Source organism: Cololabis saira, chromosome 6 (assembly GCF_033807715.1).
Source record: "Cololabis saira isolate AMF1-May2022 chromosome 6, fColSai1.1, whole genome shotgun sequence".
Taxonomy (NCBI): domain Eukaryota; kingdom Metazoa; phylum Chordata; class Actinopteri; order Beloniformes; family Belonidae; genus Cololabis; species Cololabis saira.
This window is the reverse complement of record NC_084592.1, coordinates 9,648,511-9,671,212: the sequence shown is the minus strand read 5'-3', so window position 1 is coordinate 9,671,212 and position 22,702 is coordinate 9,648,511. Positions and strand designations below refer to the sequence as shown.

Genomic DNA, 22,702 nt, shown 5'->3' with positions numbered 1-22,702 from the left:
CCCTCAATGGCTCCGACGGGGTACCACAGAAAGAAGAAGGAATCGGCCGGTCTCCGGTCCATGGTCGAGGAGCTGTGCTCCCGCAGTGGGACGCGTGGAACCAGGCCAGCGCCCCCCACCCTTGAGTGTCGGTGGTCCAGGACGTGCTGAGCCCTGGACCAGCGAGGCCCCTCTCCGACACAAACCCAGTCTCCGGGTTGTGGCATGGTTTGCCACTAGGAAGAGACTGGACAGCTTAAGTTTAGAGTACAACAGAATGATATCATGGATTCATCCATGGCATGGAAGTCCATCTTCTTCATATATACAGAACTGAATTGCTTGGTATGGTCATAGGTCTACCCATAATCCTTTCATGAGGCGTGAGTTTTGTGCTTCCTAATGGGTGTTAACAGGTGTCAACATTGTCCATTTAAGTCCAGTTTAAAATTCTCTGCACATACAAAAACATTTTCATACATGAACATTTTCATACAAGAATAATTTCATATCCCTCACATAATGTCTATTTGCAGAGCTTCAAAAAAAAAATCACGGTGGGGGGAAGTGTTGATAATGTTTGCAATATTTTTATAGGATGCAAATCTTGGAGCTTATCAGTCTTTCAACATTATCTGACACATTCCCCCTTTTGCTCATCTGTGATTGCCAACTGTGATCAGCTATTCACGGGTACAAGGATGTGGGTGCAACAACGCGGCCGTCGTTGCTGACCCATAATTATTTACATTTTTACAACCATGGGAATGCTACAATCCGTTTTTTCTTCACCTCAGTAGTCTTCTTGTAGGAGGGCTACATCATTAGGAGAAACCAGGTCGTTAGCGGGTATAGAAGGGCAAAGTTTTAAATAGACAGGTAAGCCAAATTTGGCAGTTTCTTTTGCTGCATGGTCAGCTGAAGCATTGCCTAGTGAAAACAGGGTTGGACTGGGTGTGGGCTTCACATTTAACAAAGCAATAGATGAAGGTAGTTGACAGGCTTGTAACAGTTCACCAATCAATTAACCACATTTATCTCCGAGGATGAGATAAATTCTCGGTTCGCCCACAATATATAAAATCTATAAAATACAATATACACAACCAAAAGCATATCTGGAATCTGTATAGATTGTAACAGTTTTACCTTTTGATCAGTATATATAGTTTCATCTACTTGGGTGGAGCTGGAGGAGGAGGGCGCTTTCAACAATTAAGAATTATCACAAATTGTATAACCTGCGTATGGTATTCCATTTTTATAAGCAGAGCTGTCAGTGAGGAAAACAGGAAAGGTCAGGACGAGTGTTAAAGACAGAGGTGTCAAAAGTATTCACATTCATTACTCAGGTAGAAGTATAGATATTAGAGTTCAAAAATACTCCTGTAGAAGTTGAAGTATCAACTCAAATCTTTTTTTTTTTTTTTTCTCAAGTAAAAGTATAAAGTACTGGTTTCAAAAGTACTTAAAGTATAAAAGTAAAAGTAATATAAGCGGGGAAAAACCATTAAGGCTAAAAGCCATTGAAAATGAATGCATCTTAGTATAATGCAAATATATTAAAGAACCATATATGTGCATTATTGAGCATTAACATGTGTTTCAGAGACCAGACACGTACAAACCAAATATGTTTATACTTCTCATCCAACCACAACCAAATTCACTCTATCCGGATGGCACAATTTAACTGGATAGTTTTTTAAAGGCCGAAATGAAATAGAGTAAGGCTGTTTTTAAAACGTAAGGAGTAAAAAGTAAAGATAATTGCGTGAAAATGTAAGGAGTAAAAGTAAAAACCGTCTGAAAAATAATTACTCCAGTGAAGCATACACAACCAAAAGTTCTACTTAAGTAAGGTAATGAGTAGGGGTGTAACGATACACTAATCTCACGATACGGTACGATACACGATATTGAGGTCACGATAACGATACGATACGATATTATAGCAGTATTTTTTAACAACCTTGAATGAGGAATATATAACTGGAAAAAAGTCTTTTATTTGAAAGACACATAATACAAAACAATGCTGTGCGTTTGCCCTATTTTTACAGTTTGTAATGCTTTATAACTGTTTAAGTTTTAAAGAGAAAGCCAGGCCAACCATTTTCCACAAACTGAACTAAAAGTAAATGTCAGGTTTGCATTATGCATCTTCAGTTTCATATAATAAAAATATTTTGCCACAAACTGAATAGTTTCTCTCATGTATGATTTGACTTTTTTCTTTTCCAGAAATTTAACAACTAAAATTGAATAAATAAATACAAGTAAATAAATACATACAATTTTACATCATAAAAAGATTTATTCCTGCTCACCTTATAAGTGTAAGAGGAGATTCATTTTTGTTAAGAAGGTTATTTTGGTAATTCAGGGTTCATTATTTTGTAAATATATTCTTTATATTCTGTAAATCAGGGACTATAATTACACTAGTCAGTATATCAGTTGTTTGTATGTTTTAGATTGGGCGGAGTGATACAGCACTAGGTGTTGTGTTGATGTTCTGAAATCCTACGCTGTTGAGCGGACATTGAAGTACACGCAAACTCACGCAGAAGTTGTCTCCGTGTTTATCCTACTCACGACCCCAAAAAGGTTTAATTTAATAAGGTAAGGCTTAACTCTACACCAAACTTACATCAGTAAAGGTTCAGAGCTCAAAACAGGACCGCAAAACGGGACTACTTTCTCCTGAGCGGAGGAAGATTTTGGTCCGCGCGGCCGCGGCCGCGGTCGGATGCGCGTTTCTAGTCAACACAATAGATTAATATTAATAACATAATATCGCGATACAGGTTGTCACCTCCACGACACGTATCGTGACGTTTTTGTATCGCGAAATTTCGTGGCACGATATATTGTTACACCCCTAGTAATGAGGTATTTGTACTTCGTTACTTGACACCTCTAGTTAGAGATTAGTTATACATGCATTCAGAGACGTTATAGTAGGCCACAGACAGATTTCCATGCACTTACATGATGAAGTTACCATAGGCAGGATAAGATTATGTAAATTGGGATGCTCTGATTTGGCTCACCACAATGGGAGCCGATCATTGGCTGGTTCTTCTGCGCCTCCTCTCAGCGCTCAACCTGTGTAGGAAACACTTTTGAAAAAGACATTAGTATTTTCATACATTTCAGATTCTTTTTTTTGCGTTATCCAGGCCTACCCTTTGTGGAGGGCAATTAGCAAATATATTTTGCATGTACCCTGGAGGGAATCCATCAATCTGATCTCGTGACAGACCACAATTCTCTTTTGCTGTCAAAATTGTTTTAGCATAAAGTTCCCTGGGATTGTGATCTACTTCCCTTTGAACTGTTAAGGCAATGAATATTATAAAAGGTCTGAGCTTGCTCGGTGTGATTTTGGCGACAGCTGTGGGATTAAAGGGAATTCTACAAGCATCAAGTACTTTGCGCATCAAGTACTTTACTTTTCAAATCATGTGGCAAAGTTAGTTTAACAGTTGTTTCCTCTAGCCATTTTTGTTTATTCATTTAAAATCTCTTACTATTATTTGGCTCCAAATTTTGTAGGCAACAGATCTTGGATTTTTGTAAAATCCAGTCGTCATCAGAAGTGTCATCGTCATTTGATTCTTTAATCAGTTTCACCGGATAAAGGTTTTGATTTTATCATTTAACTGGTTCTCTAATTTCATTTTTGTCTGCGTTGTGTTTTTAAATCTTTCCTTAGTAGAGCCATCAGCTTTTTATTTAGATCAGTAAGCGAAGCTATTTGGGATTCTGCATTACGGCGTCTACTTTCATCCCTCCAAAAATCTGAGGGAGTTTGAAGTGCGTTATTTTAACAATTTAATACTAACTAAGTAACAAACAAAACTAACAAATAAAACTATCGGTACCGTGATTACCATACATGTATTTAAAGAACTGAAAAACTTCCCAAAAACTTTCCATCAGTCTACCTGAGCATAAAATCATTCCGCTTGATGCAAAGAAGAGCGAGTCGATTCTTGCAGAAATGAAATATACCCCATTTGGGAGAGCGTGTCATCCCCACTTATAAAATAAAAAAAACAGTTCCTCTACATACAGTATGTCTATTTCTCACAAATATATCAGTGTTCCAACACTTACGGACCCCACGTCCTGCCTATGCATAAGAATAGTCCCCCTGGACTATCTTTTTATTGGTACTCAGACCAACCATGGCGCCATTTCTCTCTTTAATGTTACCCGAGATATTAAACCTTTTTTTTTAGAAGAGCGAGTCAGATTCTTAAGGCAGGAGAAGCAGAACATTCTCACAACACAATCAAATTCAAGTGTTATGAAATTGCCAGCATTCCTAAAAAACATCTCTACAATAACCTTCCCAATAACACAAAATAATAAAAAATAACCTTCACAACCACACAGCGGACTTACCTAAATTTCAGGATAACGTCAACTTTCTCTGGCACTCCAGTTCACATACTTTCAACAACAGCCCAGAAACAATAATTTGGGATTTTGTAAATGGATCCCTTACCTGATTTAATTTAGATAGAAGTCGCTGGTTGTGTCGTTGGTCTGTAAAAAGGAGTTCCCATCGAAAGTCTATTGTTATCCGGGTCACAGCACCAAATTGTTGAGGAATTTATCAAAAACCAGTTCAGAAGTCCGCTCGTGGTATAGAGAGGTTTTAATCAGTTAAGCCGACGGTCGACATGACCAGCACAGATCGAGTCTGTATTTGGTGTGTCGACCCAGATGGGTTCAGTCAAAGGGTTTTTATACAAAAGTTACAGGAATAAACCAGCCCAGTGAGAGCCAGTCAGATGTGTGAATCCTTTAGCTTTGGGACCACCCCTGAGGGATCAGGAAATCCGTATATGGTCTTTGTCTCTGTGGGGGGCTGGAAGTCTCGGTACTCCCCTGGGACTCGAGTGACGTTGTAACCAGATAATACACGAATCAGGTGTTGAGTCCAGTTGTCTGTTTGAGCCAACTTCCGAGGTGTCGGGATCTGCCCGGGGGGTAGGAAGTTGGGTAGCAAGTTGGAGCTACCTCAAAAGGTCTTGAGTCCAGTTCAAAGCCCTGCAGGAGGTAGGACTGGGGCAACCTCCCCCTGCAGGGGGGCCAAGCTGTCAAAATTCTTCATCAATATATATATATATATATATATATATATATATATATATATATATATATAAATAAACCTTAATATATATTTTTTTTATCTAGAATTTGATGCCACGAGAAACAAAAAAAAAAGTTTGGGAAAATAAGTAATAAGTAAGTAGTAAGCAAGTAAGTAAAACCGTTTAAGAAGATACTGCAGTCGACCCTACTGATGACCGGCGAGGGCGCCAGGTTTGGTTATTTTAGGAATATCTACCAGGGTTTTAGCTCACTAACCAGCTTTCTGTTTCAGTCCACCTCTGCATCCACAGATCCAGAGTACTCTGAATCTTGATCACATGTGGACACCATATATCAACTACACAGAGATGCAGTTCCTTGGAAACAAGCTCATCTCAGATGGTCACAAAGGGAGCAAACATGTGTCCTGGGGTCAGATGAGTCCATATTCCAGCTAGTGACGTGTGGACCTTTTAGCCAAGGATTACGGGGACCATCACGTTATGTAAAAGCTACAAAGGCTAATATCTGTAATGTCTGAGGCTGCATCTTGATACCAGTTTCCATGGCTTTGGTGACCTGCATTTGTGATCCAGAGAAAAAGACTGGTACTGTGGATATATCAATCCGTCGATAAGGTGTCTTTCCCCAGGTGGTCTGTGTTTATTTCAGCAGGATAATGCCAGACCTCATTCTGTTGACAACAAAGTGTCGAGAAGCTGGAATCTTGTATTCAGCAAGAACACGAGTATCTCCAGTTATATAACAACGGTTCACATGCCTCAACAGCGTCATCAGTCGTTTTTTGCAAACATCTTGCAGGCACCGAGCTTTATATTTGTTTATATTTTCTAAATATAGTGAAGCCAGTCAATTAAATACTGAAAACAGTTAAAGCTTTAAACCAATCAATCATTTTTATTGTTTTGTTCATTTTGGAAAACTAACCGCATTTTCTGGAAATGGGGGGGATTGTACGACTGTAGTCACGGAGGTGAACAGGCTAATTGGCAAATACGTAAAAACATTTTTGTATTACTGCATATAACTCAATAAATAATACTGTATATACAGATCTTCCTGCAGTGAAAGATATCTTTGTTTCACGATCTTGTGGAAAACAGTTGCAGAAACCCACAAACAGATAGTCTTTTGTCCCGAGGTCTTGTTCCATGAAAGGCCAGTTTAGTGTCAGTGTTTGAAAGAAGTGGGGCCAGTTTGAAAAGGATCTAGCTTTTGTAGTGTTGAATCCACGCTGACACAGATGCAGACAAAGAGGCTTCAGTGGGCAGTCAACTTGCTTTTTGTGGACTTTCATGATCATATCTGTGGTTTCTCACTATAGTCATCCGCTGCATATTTTGCCTCACCAAAGATGTGCGTGAAATGACGAGGATGTCTGCAAAGCGATCCTGATTTTAAGCGGGCAGCAACATAAACGTTCCACCCCCCGGCTTCTCCCTCGCGACCTCACCTGTAAGCCCCCCCCCCCTCCCACGTCCTCGCTACCTCCCAGACTGACCCAGGAGCTGTCCCAGTTTCCTTCCCGGCCGGCTGCATCTCTCTTGATTTTCTGAGCCACATCTCTGTAGGCTTTCAGAGACAGGCTCCCAAAAGCCAAACGTACAGATCCTCCTGCTTCTGCCCTGCTCTAATATTAGCGTCTGCTATCGTAGCTAACCAGGCCACATCCACGCTCAGCTCTACTTCGACTTTCACAAGACTTTGAAATGTCCGAAAGCGGCTGCGTGTGCACGTGAGAGCGCTGCTCCACATATTCGGCGCCATTCAGACTGCATGTCCCTGTTGAAGACCTTATTGTCTTTTTTAGGTTGCATCTGTGTGTTGCTTCTCTGACTTTTGTAGTTTTTTTCCTCACAAATTATTCTGTTTGAGGCTCCTCTCCTGTCAGTCAGTGAAGGGGAAAATTCTCTTGTTATTGCCTCCAATTGATCTAACCTACATTCTCCTGAAAAGCCCACTGCTCTTCGGGTGAGCAGCTACAGTATGTCCTCATTTTCTTGAAGTGTGATCATGTGAGTATTTATAAAAGTAGAAAGTCAGAGTTGATAAGGACTTCTTGAGATGATTTTGTTTTAATATGAACATGTGATGTCCTTGTTTTGGGGAAGAATGGCCTAATTTCCATATGACCAAAATAGCTTTTAGACCCATAGATGGGAAGGTGAAGGCTGGATGAGGAGTCAGAGAACACACTGGCTGCTCACATGCACCTTAAACAGGATAACTTCACTCATCTTATCAGGAATCTGATAATAATTAAAGGCCACAGACAGTTATGTGATTTAGAAAGTACAAACTCTGACGGGGTTCACAAATTCTGACAGGATAAAGATGTAAATCATCTGGTCGTTAGGAGGCATTAAACATGGGGTGAACAACAACATTACATATTAAGCTGTGTTGTCATTTATTTAACAAAAACTAAGCCAAAGTGCAAAAGAAATATGTGAGAAACTACGTAGGCTCATGATTGACGACCTGAACAACCACCTTCAGCAGCAATAATTTGAAGTAATTGCCTGGTATATGACGTCTCTCACACAGATGTGGAGGAATTCTGGCCAACTGTTCTTTGCAAAACTGCGTTGGTTCGCTGAGCTGTGCAGACATCTTTAACAGCGTTTCCATCAGGTTGAAACCTGGACTTGGACTGGACCGCTACAACACTAAGATTATTCTTCATCTATTCTGTTTAAATATATCGGTATTCTTCAGGTCCAACTGAAGTCCAACTTTTGGACAGATAGCCTCACATTCATCTCTTGAAGGCAGTGAGGCTCAAAAGAAACTCATTTACTGAAAGATCCTGAAAGATCCAGGTCCTGTGGCTGCAAAACAAGCCCGTGTCCACCTAAAGGACATTGTTCCATTCCTAATTTTACTGTAATTAACTTTAACATGTAATATGATGACTGGGGCTTCTAGACAAACCCTGGATGTTTTATTCTCTGGATTCAGAGCATCTCATGAGCTGACCCAGAGACATTCAATAAACGAGACAGCCCACTACGGTTGTGTTTCTTGTATCTGTGTCACGTGACTGCCACGCCCCTTTAGGAGACCGGAAGTAGGTCCTGAGTCTATTGAGTCCTATGGGAAAAGTGAACGTGAGCACAGATTATTACCAATTCCTTCGCCCCATAGTAACCTATGTAAATATGGGACCCATTTTTCAAAAGCCACAAACCTTCTGAACATTCTGACACCAAAATGGCAATTTTCAGACCGACAGATTAGGAGAAAATTAACTTTGTTTGAGACCTGTCTCTGTCTGAGCAACACACTCTCGCGAGATTTGGCTCATCGTTTTCCCATCGGATAAAATGAAGTTTAAAGCTAAAATAAGACTTGCTTCTTTGCTTAATAATACTGTTATTTTTATTATTTAAGTCTTTTTGGAAGAAAGTTGTACTGTATCTAGTGTTGTATGTTCCAAAACGATGTGGGGAAAGGGTCGACCATGCCCACTTAGGAGACAGGAAGTGAGGTCAGAGGGGCGACCACGCCCACTTAGGAGACAGGAAGTGTATACCATTTCATACCATTGGCAGTAACGGTAATGCTCTATCTTCTGTATAGAGTATCTTTGGCTGACCTTTAGGTCAATTTGCTGGTATTACAATTCCTGGGAAGGTTGGTAACTGTCGAGAATTCCTCCCACTGGTGAATAATCTCACTACAAAACGACAGACAGTGTTTGGAAAGATACAATCTTTCCCGTTAACGCCTGTAGTTTTTACTTTTTGATCCGGATCCGATGTAAAAACAAACCTATTCCGTCCTGGTTCGTTCGGCATTCACTTCGTCCTTTCAACATCAGACAGATGAGAATAAACATGAGAAGAAAAGGGTTGAAACCTGATTGAACGGTCGGTTTGGCCCATTTGGAGACAGAGCGAGTAGGCCCCATGCTCTTCCTTTACATAACAATTCAAGACTGTGGCAAAGACAACGGCAACGAGTGCACGCATCAAGGGTAGCTGCTGACAGGTTTGAAAACGGGTTGACTTTCCTCACCTGTGGAGCTGCAGGTATTCCCTGGGCCTGTTGAGGAGGTGCAGAAACCTGTCCACTATTTTGTTTTTACCAACGCCCTATGGAGAAAAGGAAAACCAATCCATAAAGTGCACTATCAAATAAAATTAAGCCTGAGGCCGTGTACGGACTGTGCACAAAAAAAAACTGTATACATTAGATGGGCGTAGCCACAGATAAGTCTTCTACCGGTCGGTGAACTCTTGTTTAGTTAACCGTTTAAGTCACTGACATTTTTAAAACACTAACTAGAAGCAAATAGAGGATTTGATTCGTGCACCTCAAAATGTCTTCAGATATTACTCTTTTACTCCGTCTTTTAAAAAGATAAAGTACTTGATTTTTACAGAAGAAGTCTCCTTGTTTTTTTTTACAGAAGCTCCACACTTGTAAGTCAATTTGGATAAAGGTTTCTGACAAGTAATGAGACAGAATAACTCTTTTTGAACCAACAAGATATGCTCATCGTTGATTTCTGTACAGGGTTACATTTCTAAATGGGAGCGACGAAGACGTGTCTTTTCCATCTGCAGCGCGATAGGAGGGAGAAGGAGAGGCGAGCGCCCGCCCTTGGTTTTGATGGTCTTCTGTTTTGACAGGGGCTGTTCCCTGGGACTCCCACTGGCTTCCCACAGAGCGTGCCCCTCCTGGACGTTGGCTCGACCTCTCAGTCACGTGTCCGGCAAGCCGCTCTGATGGATCCTGCTGTGTTGCCATCGCCCATGCGTGGTGGTGGTGCACTCTGATTTACAAACAGCTTCTCCCACTCAAACTTCCTCACTGCCCGTGTGCATGTTAACATTTACACATGGATAACCTCCTCTGGGGTAGCAGCCCACCATGTCCACTTTCTTTCACCCCCTCCATCTTCCCTGTAACTCTGTCCAATAGATCTCAACCAGCGAGTGTTATACGGGTCCTAACCCCAGGGCTCCAGACTAACTTTTTCCACTAGGAGCAAGAGTGCTCCTTACTGAAAATTTTAGGAGCACCAGCACAAAATTTAGGAGCATCTATATTGACACAACATATTCACAATTTTGGCTATATTATCTGCATTACTGATAATTTAGCAATAAACACAGACAATTTACAGTGATAGCAATATACGGTTTTTTGATATCAGCAATAACACCAATGAACTGCGCACATGCTGTTTCGTTGCAGTAAGTGGGATTTATTTGAACTCCGTTTTTTTTTAGTTTTATCAGGTCCCTGAATTTTGTGAATGGCAACTCCTCCTTGGCGATATGTACGGAAGCTTATTGCATTCACTTGAGAAAAGAAAAATCTGCTCTGTTTTTCTGAATTAAGCAGATTCCTCACAACTTGCAAGAAGCTGTCATTCACTTGAGAGCTGGATTTCATAGAAGCAAACATTTTCCGCCTCTTTAGTTTTTTTTTGCTTTTGGTTTGAAACATTGGGAGATACTCTTGTCTTTAAGTTATATAGATGGTATTATTAGTTTGTCGACTTTGCGCAGGCACCTTAGGACTTTGCGGTTGTTCAGACGGAAAGCAATTTTTTTTTTTCATTAAAACCACGGCTTCTATTCTACAGCCTTATCACAGCATAGCATTCCGCGTCAGCGAAGCAACAATGTATCCATTACAACAACCAACTGTTACAGATTTTTTGACGGTTACAGCAGGTAGCAAAAGTAGCTGGCATGCGGAGCTACAACTGGAAAGATAGGAATACTTTTTTCCACAGTGGGGCTATTTTTACTGGATAAAATAGCTGGTGCTCCTAGTTAAAAAAACTATGTAGCACGGCCTCCAGAAAAGGTCGCAAAATGTGACCAATTGGTCGCAGTCTGGAGTCCTGCCTAACCCCATCGGGGGGCTGTGAGTTGGGTGGAGTTGGAGGGTGACACCAGGACGTGGGAGCGTTTGTTGCATAACTCTTCCCCTTCCTGCAAAAACTGAGCTGACATGTGTGGCCTACTTCAAAGAAGCTGCAAAAACAAGATATGCGTACCTAAGCGCCACCCACAGGGATGTAACAGCCATCATAAATGCAGCTTCATGCAAAAAAGCTCTACCTATGAGAGCAGAGGTCAGTTACAGTGAAGAAGACGAGAGATCTGATGGATAACTCACCTGGTTGCCCACCAAGAGAAGGTGCTCTCCCAACAGAAAGTCCTTCAGCATGTCCTCCATCACCATCATGTGCTGTGGAAACATCAGGCAAAACGCTCTTAAGTCACACCTCGTGGACATATAAGCTTCAGCTGAACCCACGCTGTGTTCAAAGTTATAAGACACAATGTGAACAATAATTCAGCTTCCATTTGTTTTCTCTGGCCCACAAATATGCTTGTTCTCTGAAGACAGAAAACAGGCCACTCACAAAGTAGGGCATCCATTCTTCTACTTTTTGTCTAAATCTCCAGGAGAACAAGGGCAGAACGAAGACGGAGAGAGAAAGAGAGGAATCTGGGTCACACGGCATCGTCGCTGCTGCTGGAAGATGTCAGAGTGTCACTTCCCCTGTTGGCTCCTCTCTGGGCGTACCGGGGTTTATTCTCACAGCGGCCACCACAGATGACAAAGTAAACACAGGCTGTCATGTATGTAAACTCTTCATCGGCTCTGCGCGCTTCGGCATATCCTTAAAGGCGGCTGCACGAGAGTGAGGTGGGATCATGGTTTTTTAAGAAAACACATCCAGCTGGATTTACTCAACCAGACATGTCAGTGTGAGGCGGCACAAGTGCCTCATGGCACATGGTCCAAACACCTATACAAGGCTTCTGAAAGGCACCCGGAGTAATAAACACACTGACTGGACACTGTCCGTCCCACACGGTTCATCCCGTCCTGAAGGCTGAGACCAGGCACACTTCTGAGTCCTAATACTCAGGATTTAGTAATCCCTTCCTGTATTGATAACCGTATAGGACAACGCCAAGGACCACGGGGGAGGATTCCAACGTGAAGCCACGGCTCTTTTGGGCCAGCTCTCTTCTTACCACACCAGATCACTGTGCCAATCCATCTGTCAATCTTTTGCTGCTGTCTGCATCAATTAATATATTTAAAAGAACAAAAAAAAACAAAACAAAAAACGCTAAAACTTCTCAACTTGATCCTGCATCTCATTCCCAAAAAAGAATAAACCAATTATGATTGAGCGCCTGGATCCGAGAAGCAAAATTATTTGTGATAAAACTGTTGTATAAAGCAGCAAAATCACGGGAGAACAAATAACAACTAAATTATACAAAACAATTGACCGCATGAGCGGTGAGGTGGAAAGATTCAGGATTTTTCTCAGTCCGGGAGGAAAAATACACAATCAATGTTTTCTAGTGACTTTTCTAGTCTGTGAAGAATGTTGTATAAAAGAACCCGGTGGTGATCCGGGTGTGATCACCTGCGGGTTATCATAGAAGAGCACGTCAGGAACCTTCATCCTCTGGTTGGGGTTGTAGATGGGAGCCGACACGCTGCCGATGGTCAACACGCCGTCTTCCACCACACCTGGAGACGAGAGAAGTTAAAACGCTCTCTATTCCATTAACTCATCATTTGTATTCCACTCTATTTGTTTTGCTAATGTTCATCGCAGCCATGAGAAGGTTAAGTCTGAAACCCAACCCCATGTGCTGAACACAAGAAACATTTGATATTTAATATTATAGGGGACAAAACATCAATCTCAGCTGTCGTGTTGGAAAAAATCCATTTGTGACAATACTTTTATTAACCAAAAAAGAAAAAAAAGTTCCACTCTTTCACTCTTTTCAGAAATAAAAACAAATGTAGAACTTGAGCACTTACATAATTAAATCTCACATTTAAAAAACAGGAGAAATCAGACCGGGGGCTCTCCAGACTGTCAGGAAGTTTGTTTTCTTAACTGTTTTGCAGGGCTTCTTATATTCCAAATCTTGAATTCCAGCATTAAGACGCAACCATGCCTCTTGAACATCTGGACTTCAGAACTCTCACTTCACACCATTTAATAATGAACGTAGGCCTGCCACAAGAGTGATTTCTGATAAACAGGCTCACGGATGTGATCATGAATCGTCATGATGTTTAACTATTATTTCTTTGCTCAACTTCAATCGCTTCCATCAGCAGCAGCATTAGCTGCTTGTGTGTACTTACTCCATCATCCACAACAACTTCCACTCTAGAACCGCACAAGAACCCTGAACAAATCTGACTGGTGTTATGAGCCCTCAAACTGTGAACGTGCAACATCACACCTGTTCAGGTGACCCAGGGCTTTAGGGAGCATCACCTCTGAAAAACATCTGTTTTCTGCAATCATGATGGCTGTATGAATAAGTGAAACGAGAGTCCTGAGCGCATCTGTGCCCAACAGTCTTATTTCTTAGAGAAAGAACATTAATCGCTTATGTTTGTGCGGTTTTTATCTTTCGGGCTTGAAGAACGTAACTTCTCATTTGAAGTCAGCAGCTGAAAAAGTGATGACTTCTGTCAAATAAATACAGAAATATAATAATATTCTCTTTGAATTCATGAAAAAAATCTTGCTACTGATGTTTCTTTGTGATGAATCAGCAGATTTTAAGATTTCATTTTTAATATCTGAGAATTATAATTCTGAATTTGTTTATCTAGTGTCAGACAAACATGCAGCAACGCTAACTGTCACTTGTCTGGAGACGGCACTAGTTTACTCACAGCGATGATCACGAGTGTGTTCAGCGGGATCCAGAGTTTCCTGCACGGAGCAGTTGGAGAGGCTTTTTTCCAGAGAGGCACGAGCCAGGCTGGGCAGGAACCTGGAACACAACATCAGGAATTTTAAGCCACAGGGTGTGTGTGTGTTGTTGGTTTCTTTTTTGAATATATATTTTAAAACACTCTGAAAACAAAAATAAACCGCAAAACAAAGAAGTCCCATGCACAGAAATTCAATAACTCTCCTAAACAATAAGAAGGAAATACAAAATTAAAGTGAGCTGCAGTCAGAGAATGCAGAAGAACCGCTACATTTACCCAGCTGTTTAAATATAGCCATTTATTTCCTTTCTGGGGTTTCAGAATAAAGAATAAGGCAGCTGTGGATCGAGCCAGCTATGACGACAGAAAATTAAATGCAGACACGAATAGTATCACCGATATGACCTCGAACTGCCAGTCCAAAAGAAAAATCACATGTTCAAATATTTTGTTGGACTGCTTCTAGCTTTGACTACGGCACGCATTTGCCGTGGCATCGGTCCGATACGTTTCTGGAAGGTCACATCCTTTAATCCGACCAGAGTTGCATTACTTTTTCACCAAGATCTTGTATTGATGATGGGAGAGTCAGACTGGACCGGACCATCTGCAGCAACCACAGATCACAGCGCTGCTCCCACAGGTTTTTACGGTAGGCTCTAGGCATGATGGGAACATCACTTCATCCGCCTTTTTTCTTACCCTGATGCACCCATCACTCTGGAACTCTGGGTAAATCTGGACTCAACAGCCCACATGAGCTTCCATTGCTCCAGAGTCCAATCTTTACGCTCCCAAGTAAATTAAAGCCTTTTTGTATCGATTAGCCTAATTTGATAAATGATTTCCTGAAGGCGACACAGCTGTTTAGTCCCAATCACTTGATGCTCCCTTCAACACTGTGTGTGTGGAAAAAACCCACAGGAATGAATCAACAAATTCAAAGCTTGTAGCACTATTATTAAACATCTGTATATAAATTTCCCATTGCAATTAATCCACTTGAATTCCAGCCCGCTAATGTTTCCATCTGTCCAGAATGCTGCCATTTAAAGACTATGAAGCATATTTCCGGGGGGGAAAAAAAGACGACAACTCAGAATTCAAAGGCTGTTTTGCATCCCATAATTAACAAATTAGGATTTGTTGTTTTGTTTTGGTGGGAAAAACTCTCCCCGAGTTTAAATCAGTCAACTTTAATTTCCTCTCGATGTTTCCCCAGTCGTCAGTGTTTTTCATCATTTTCCAGCCAACTTTACCATTTTGGATGATAAAGCAGACAAATCTCAGATCTCCTTCTCAGCACGAACCTCTCTTAAGATAGTCCTGCCCCTTTTTCTCCTCCAAGTGTTTAATTATATCCTTTTTCTCCTCATTGGTGTATAATTACATTTATAATAGAATCAGTCACTGCATCTAAAGTATCATCAGTATCACCCTTCCAGTCCCGGTTACTGAAAGACAGTATTTGTAGGAAAATGAAAGCACTTTTATGATGAAGAAAATCAAAGGGTGTCATGAAGGCGAGGTCATGTGAGAGCGTGGGTTTGTGCACACCTGGAGAGACAAGCCTTGTGGACGGCGTGGGCGACGCTCTCCTCAGGATACTGGGAGAGGCGGCGACAGATCCTCAGGAGCTGCCTGGTGGAGAGAGATGAGGCCAGAGACTGCGCCTGGAGAACGACGGCGCATACAATTATCTCACTGTTAGGAGACGCTTGTAAACCAGTTGTAAAAGCAGACAAACTTACTGTGGGGTCATTTGTTTGGCGGAGGGCGTGCGTGAGCTGCAGCAGCTGCTCTGCTGCCTCTGCTGGAATATTTGGAGACTAAAAATTGGGAAACGGTGAAAGGAACAATGGAAGGGAGTTGCATTGAGACATAATAAGCCAACTGTCAGGAGTAATGAAAGGGAGCACTTGTGTTTTCTCACCAGTCCCTGTATGAGGCCCATCTCCTCTGCCTTGGCCAGCGGCGTGACGGTGTGGTACAGGAACATGGTGAGCAGCTCTGGGCCCAACCACTGCTGTCCTCTGCTGCTGCTGCTGCTGCTGGCCGGACTGGCCCCCACCACGGGCGGCTCCGCCAGGGCCAGCACTCGGAACGAAGGGTGGACGGGGAAGACTGACCTGAAAATAACCCACGAGCACACGCTGGATGACAGCTGCACACCAGCAGTGGGCGATGCTGTCAAACATCTGTTCAGCCGTGTCCGAGGAGACGTGGGAAGATCCAGGTTCAAGCGGAGTGCGTCAGAAAATGTGCGTGCATGTGTGTGTGTATGTGTGTGTCCCTGTGTGCGCGTGTGCGAGTGACTGTCCCCCTGAATCTAGATCAGGGCCAAGAGCATGACTTCTGACAGCTGGCTGTGAACCCGTCTGATTCAAGAGGACAGCAAAGTCCATTTCTATCAAACCACAGAGACGCCCACGCTGGACATATTTACTCCACTGCAGGCGAGAGTGGGCGCCAGCCATCATCATCATCCTCACCAGATCAACGTGTGGGAGGACGTTTCATATATGAAGATACCAGAGGCGGCGGCCGCACTCGGAAATAAACGCCAAGTTTGTTTTCCACCGTCTCTCCTTCCCAGAGTCGTTGTCATGCTCTCTCCGTCAGCTCTGTAATGGACTACGTTACATAACTTTAATGAAAATTCAATATGAGACAAACCTGCTATCTTCAATAGAAATCTGACCAGTAAACAACCCTCTCACCACTGCTCTGCAGTTACAATCTGCAGCATGTGCTTGCCGTTTGTTGCTATAGGACACATTATCATACTGTTTTATTACACGATATGATAAATACCTAACATATGTTGCATTTCTCAACCAGGTTTATTTTATATACGGCATCAATACAAATAAATCTAGATTTGATATTGCAGTATATTCTTTGTATTCTATTTTACACTGTAATTGTTTGTACTTTTCTTTCTCTCAGTCTTTGTATTTTATCTTAAAAACCTTCTTTTGTTTTTGCATGGGTTTGGGTTTTGTTCTTTTGAGACCTTTGACGTCCTGCTCGTGATGCATGATGTTGGGACTGGATCGCTCAGGTGAGCTTCAGGTGGGGGGGCGGCGATGTTGCTCCAATGGGAAATAGAGATAAGTTTTCAACCGGCACCCAGTCAAATTGAAGCCTGCTAGCCAATGAAATTACACATGGGTATGGGACTGTTTCAAAGCGCACGTTTGATTGCTTGTTTAGCAGGTATGATGAAAGCACATTGATAAAAGCCCACCACTGTCACCGACACTGCACATTACATCATACACCGCCAGTCCCAAAAGAAAAATACACTCCCTCAAATATTTTGCTGGACCGCCTTTAGCTTTAATTACACCAGTGGCTCCTAAGGTTTCCGTGGTGGGCGCCTCTGGTTATGCTAGCAGTGTCCAAGCGTTCATTTTTTCCATTCATTCATATCGCACCCCCTCTGGAATGGTTCCACCCCCCCCACTTTGGGAACCGCTGGATTACAGCATGAACTTGCTGTGGCATCGCTCTGATAAGTTTCTGCAATGTTACAACATTTACTTCCGTTCAGAGTTGCAATAATTTTGCGCCAAGATCTCATATTCATGTTCAAAGACTGCTGTGTAAAGTCTCCTCTAGCATGTCACAACAGTTTTCAGTGGGGTTAATGTTTGGGCTCTATGAAGAATAATCAATGCGCGAAAATGATGTCCCATGCTCCCTGAATCACTCTTGCACAATTCGTGCCCGATCAAACCTGGCATCATCACCTTGGACTATGCCTGTGCCCTCAGGGAAGAAAACACTAATTTATGGAATAACCTGGTCATTCAGTATATTCATAACGTTGCTGAACCTGGACCTGACTAACTGCAGCAACCCTAGATCATAGCACCGCCCCCACGGGTTTGTACGGTAGGCACAAGGCATGATGGGAACATCACTTCCTCCCATCACTCTGAAACGCTGGGTAAATCTGGATCAGCCAATTTGACCTGAAATAAAGACTCAAGAGTCTTTATTTCAGTTATTTCACAGGACTTGTATGGTTGTGAGTGTATATAGGTGTATATATGTATGTGGAAATGTGTGTATCTATACATATGTGGCCAGTAATAAGTATATGTGTATATGCTTTAATGGGGGTAGAAATATCTATAAGTAAGAATGCTTTTTTTTATTTCTTCCGACAAAAACAGTGTCTCTCTTACATTCATTGTTGAAGTATGTTCAAGCATGTCTGTTACTTTACACTACTATCATGTTCGAAATAGAGACTTTTGAATTGAATTGAATTTGAATGGTTGTTTTAAGAAAGGAGAAGATTTTCACTGAATCGGTTATAGTTAAATTGATTAGCTAATACATAATCATCAATGCAGTCATTATCCAATAGGATGGTCCTCATTATTTGTGTTGTTAAAACCTGGTGGCTTTTTGGAAAGGTACAGTGCCTATCATAAGTATTCACCCCCTTGGATGTTTTACCCTTTTAGTGCTTTCATAAATCAATCCTGGTCAATAAATTTTTTTTAGCACAAACATTTACTGGAAAAAACTCTTTAATGTCAAAGTGAAAACAGATTTCTACATAGTAATGTCAACAAAATAAAAATATATAAAGAAATATAATGGTTTGCATAATTATTCACCCCCTTTTTATTTTGAATGGTCTAATTCGATAGAGGTCCATCAAATTGTTTCCAATAGTCTCACAATTAGTGAAATGAAGATCACCTGAGTGGTGTGGGTGTGTTTCAAGTGATTGAGGTATAAAACACCTGTGTCTGAAGGGTCCAGACTGGTGGATCAGTACTCCTCGCTACCATTACACCATGAAGACAGAAGAACACTCCAAGCAACTCAGGGAAAGGGTTATTGAGAAGTACAATTCAGGGGATGGATATAAAAAAATTTCCAAGGCGTTGAACATCCCCCGGAGTTCAGTGAAATCAATGATCAAGAAATGGAAGGAATATGGCACTTGTGTGAATCTGCCTAGATCAGGCCGCCCTTGTAAACTGAGTGACCGTGCAAGTAGGAGACTAGTGAGAGAAGCAACCCAGACCCCTATGACTACTCTGAAGGAGTTACAAGCTTCAGCTGCAGAGACGGGTGACACTGTGCATATAGCAACTGCTGCCCGGGTTCTTCACCGGTCAAAGCTTTATGGGAGAGTGGCAATGAGAAAGCCACTGTTGAAGAAAACTCATATTAGATCTCAACTAGAGTTTGCCAAAAAGCACGTGGATGACTCCATGGTCAAGTGGAAGAAGATTCTTTGGTCTGATGAGACCAAAATTGAGCTTTTTGGCCATCAGACAAGACGTTATGTTTGGCGAAAACCAAACACTGCACATCACCAAAAACACACCATCCCCACTGTGAAGCATGGTGGTGGTAGCATTATGCTGTGGGGATGTTTCTCAGCAGCCGGACCTGGAAGGCTTGTAAAGATTGAGGGCAGAATGAATGCTGCAAAATACACCGAAATCCTGGGGGACAATCTTATTCAGTCTGCAAGAGAACTACGGCTTGGGAGAAGATTTATTTTCCAGCAAGACAATGATCCAAAGCATACTGCAAAAGCTACACAGGAATGGTTAAAAAAGAACCAGGTTAATGTTCTGGAGTGGCCAAGTCAAAGCCCAGACCTCAATCCTATAGAGAATTTGTGGCTGGACTTGAAAGGGCTGTTCATGCCCGATACCCGCGCAACCTGACAGAGCTTGAGCAGTTTTGCAAGGAAGAATGGAGCAAAATTGCTGTGGGCAGATGTACAAGACTGATTGAGACTTATCCACACAGACTCACTGCTGTGATTGCAGCCAAAGGTGCATCTACAAAATACTGACTTGAAGGGGGTGAATAATTATGCAAACAATTATATTTCTTTATATATTTTTATTTCATTGACATTACTTTGTAGAAATCTGTTTTCACTTTGACATTGAAGAGTTTTTTCCAATAAATTTTTGTGTTAAAAAAGCCAAATTTTATTGACCAGGATTGATTTATGAAAGCACTAAAAGGGTAAAACATCTAAGGGGGTGAATACTTATGATAGGCACTGTATATACACACATACATATTATATATATACACGCACGCACGCACGCACGCACGCACTTTCAGATAATAAACTACAGTATAATGATGGTTTTCTTTCTGCTTACATGATTATTTGTAATTTTAATTGAGAATAAGAAATCAGTTGGTGGCAGTAAGAAGGTTTGGACTCAAGATATTTTCCATTAATTTGTGTGAACTTTTTTCACAGGACTGTCAATAGACAGATGGGGAAAGAGATAAGAAAGAAACTAGAACCATGGACTTTAACCCTATCATGCTGCGTAACATCCCGGTGGCCGTACACTTACACACACTTACACGCACACACACTTTTACACACACAGTCTGCGCCACAAGAGTGGAGGAAAAGGAAGTGGGCTCAGTTACCCCAGACGCCCAGCCACAAACATCCTTCCTGCTGGCTTAGGTGGCTTTTTAACTAGTACAGACACAAACGTGTATGTAAACGCAAACACATTTCATGAGAGAAATACAGGGAACAGTTCATGTCCGGGCCGTCAACACGCACACACAATCAATAGGCTGAATAACTTTCTCAATGGTTCATACACTTTAGAGTCGTATCAACCATAGCTGCCTTGTAAGCCTTTAAACGCATTGAAACATTATTAAAACTTCCAACACCATTTTTTTTTGCTCTCTTTCTTCCCTGAAGATATAAAAACTATATTTTGGGTTATTTTCAGACTAAACCTCAGATTAAACTCTGCCTTCGACAGGTTTCTCAGAATAAGCTTCATGATGAGAACATGGACCTGATCATTAGAGGCCTTTAAAAGATGCCATCACGAATCTGAATATCACTCTTTTGTTTTTTTTATTTTGACATGACCTGGAAAACTATTTCTGCTTTAACTGTCACTCTAACAACTTCCTTCCTGCCGTACTGCACCGTGCTCAGCTAGTGACCACAAATCTTTTTAAAGGGGCATTTCATTGCTTTTTTGTAGTTTTTTTGTTAAGTGTAGTCACCTTCAAGTTATTATGCGTAAATTATTTAAAGAGGCATCCAAGAGGCTCACGGACTCATCACGGACACCAGACAGACAACCAGTTATGTTTATATCAGCAGCTACTGAGTTACAGTCAATGAGAGAGCAAAGCTGTGGGGCCGGGTCACTGCGAGAACCCACAGAGCTTGCACCACTTGTTTCATCCATAGGTCCATGTTCAGGTGCGCTGCGGTACCTCTTCCCTCCACGTCATCCCCCGTGTCATTTCTGGGGCATGTTTTTGCAGTCATTGGTTGGCAGAGCCAACAGTCACCCACTGTATAAGTCATGTAGAATGAACGCTTAAACAATTTCAAGACTCCAGAGCACATGAATGGAGGGCATATAGCCTGAACAGAACGGCAATCCGCCAACACTAGAGGTCACGTGTCTGGCCTGAAGCCTGAGGTCGGAAGTGTGAGGTGTGTGCACTGCTGAACCTGTGTGTGTTTGTACCTCTCTTGCAGCTGCTGGTCACTCAGCTGCAGCTGCTCCTTGAGTGTCTGGTATCTGTCCCACCTCAGCAGCTTGGTCCCATCATACAGATCCAACTCCCGGTCGTGAAGCAACCTGAGACGCAAAAAAACAACAAGGAATGAGCTGAGAAATGACCGGGCCATTCAGAAACAAAAGGTTCTCAGTACCTGGAGAGGACAGCCAGGGTTCCTAGGTTAACCCTGTGTATCCCGTCAAGAAGCAGCAGCTTGCCCTCAATGGCAGCTGTGACTAGAGGCGACGGCCTCCACGCCGTGTCTCCGTTGGGGAGAGTGTACCTCTGCTGCAGGAGGTCCCTGGCTGTCATATCCTACAAGTCACCAAGACACAAATAGAGCTTTGAGGGGAGAGGACGAGTGGCATTAATGTAAAAGGGGTAAAGAAACTGAATGTGTGGGCTGATGTAAGGCAGGTCAAGAGTGCACATGGCGCCGTGTCTAAAAACATATCCCACAACAAAGGTAAGGTGAAGGGAAGAGTCCTGAAGAGTCCTGTGTTTAGCCATAACCATAAAACAAACAAAAAACAAAAAACCTTCTTTACGTCTCAGAATCCCTTCTGGGCCAGAAATGTTGGCTCAATTACTAAATTACAGGACTCTCTCAGAAAATTAGAATATTGTGATAAAGTTCTTTATTTTCTGTAATGCAATTAAAAAAACAAAAATGTCATACATTCTGGATTCATTACAAATCAACTGAAATATTGCAAGCCTTTTATTTTAATATTGCTGATTATGGCTTACAGTTTATGATTAAGATTCCCAGAATATTCAAATTTTTTGAGATAGGATATTTGAGTTTTCTTAAGCTGTAAGCCATGATGAGCAATTTTATCACAATATTCTATTTTTCTGAGACAGTCCTGTATGAGCAAAAGCAGTGTGCAGGTTTCGTCCATGATTTCAGACTCCAGCGAGTCATTTCATTGCTCCTACAACAACTAGAAGCCTTTTTTTCATAATGTGTAAAAAAAAAAAAAAAAATCCAACCACACATCAGTAGTTAGATGGAAAAAAAAAACCTTTAGTCAAAAAAACAATCATTCAAACACAGATTTTTCATAATTCTCTGTCTGCAATGAAACAAGTGAAGGTATCTGGTTGCATTCCAGTGCACAGAAGCAGCAAGACGAAACATCACAGTTGCGTTCTCCAACCCTTCAGACTGCAGGGCATCAAGAACCGGACCTCATCAATAACTGACAAAGAGTAACTGTGCATGTCGTGTTAAGCTTGTCCACAAGTAACATCAATGTGTCTCGGCTCAAAAGCAACAAGGAAG

The 22,702-nt window shown here is 41.8% G+C and overlaps 1 protein-coding gene across 1 annotated transcript in view; it reads right to left on the bottom strand.

Moving 5' to 3' along the window:
- Positions 1–22,702, bottom strand: part of vwa8 (von Willebrand factor A domain containing 8) — a 119,457-nt gene that overhangs the window by 66,386 nt on the left and 30,369 nt on the right. The window contains exons 13-21 of the mRNA XM_061723236.1: positions 21,569–21,729; positions 21,381–21,494; positions 15,788–15,983; positions 15,606–15,683; positions 15,412–15,527; positions 13,813–13,913; positions 12,530–12,636; positions 11,254–11,325; positions 9,133–9,209 (exon numbers count right to left, since the gene is read on the bottom strand). Coding sequence (XP_061579220.1) covers positions 9,133–9,209; positions 11,254–11,325; positions 12,530–12,636; positions 13,813–13,913; positions 15,412–15,527; positions 15,606–15,683; positions 15,788–15,983; positions 21,381–21,494; positions 21,569–21,729 — 1,022 coding nt within the window. The remainder of the gene's footprint in view (positions 1–9,132; positions 9,210–11,253; positions 11,326–12,529; positions 12,637–13,812; positions 13,914–15,411; positions 15,528–15,605; positions 15,684–15,787; positions 15,984–21,380; positions 21,495–21,568; positions 21,730–22,702) is intronic.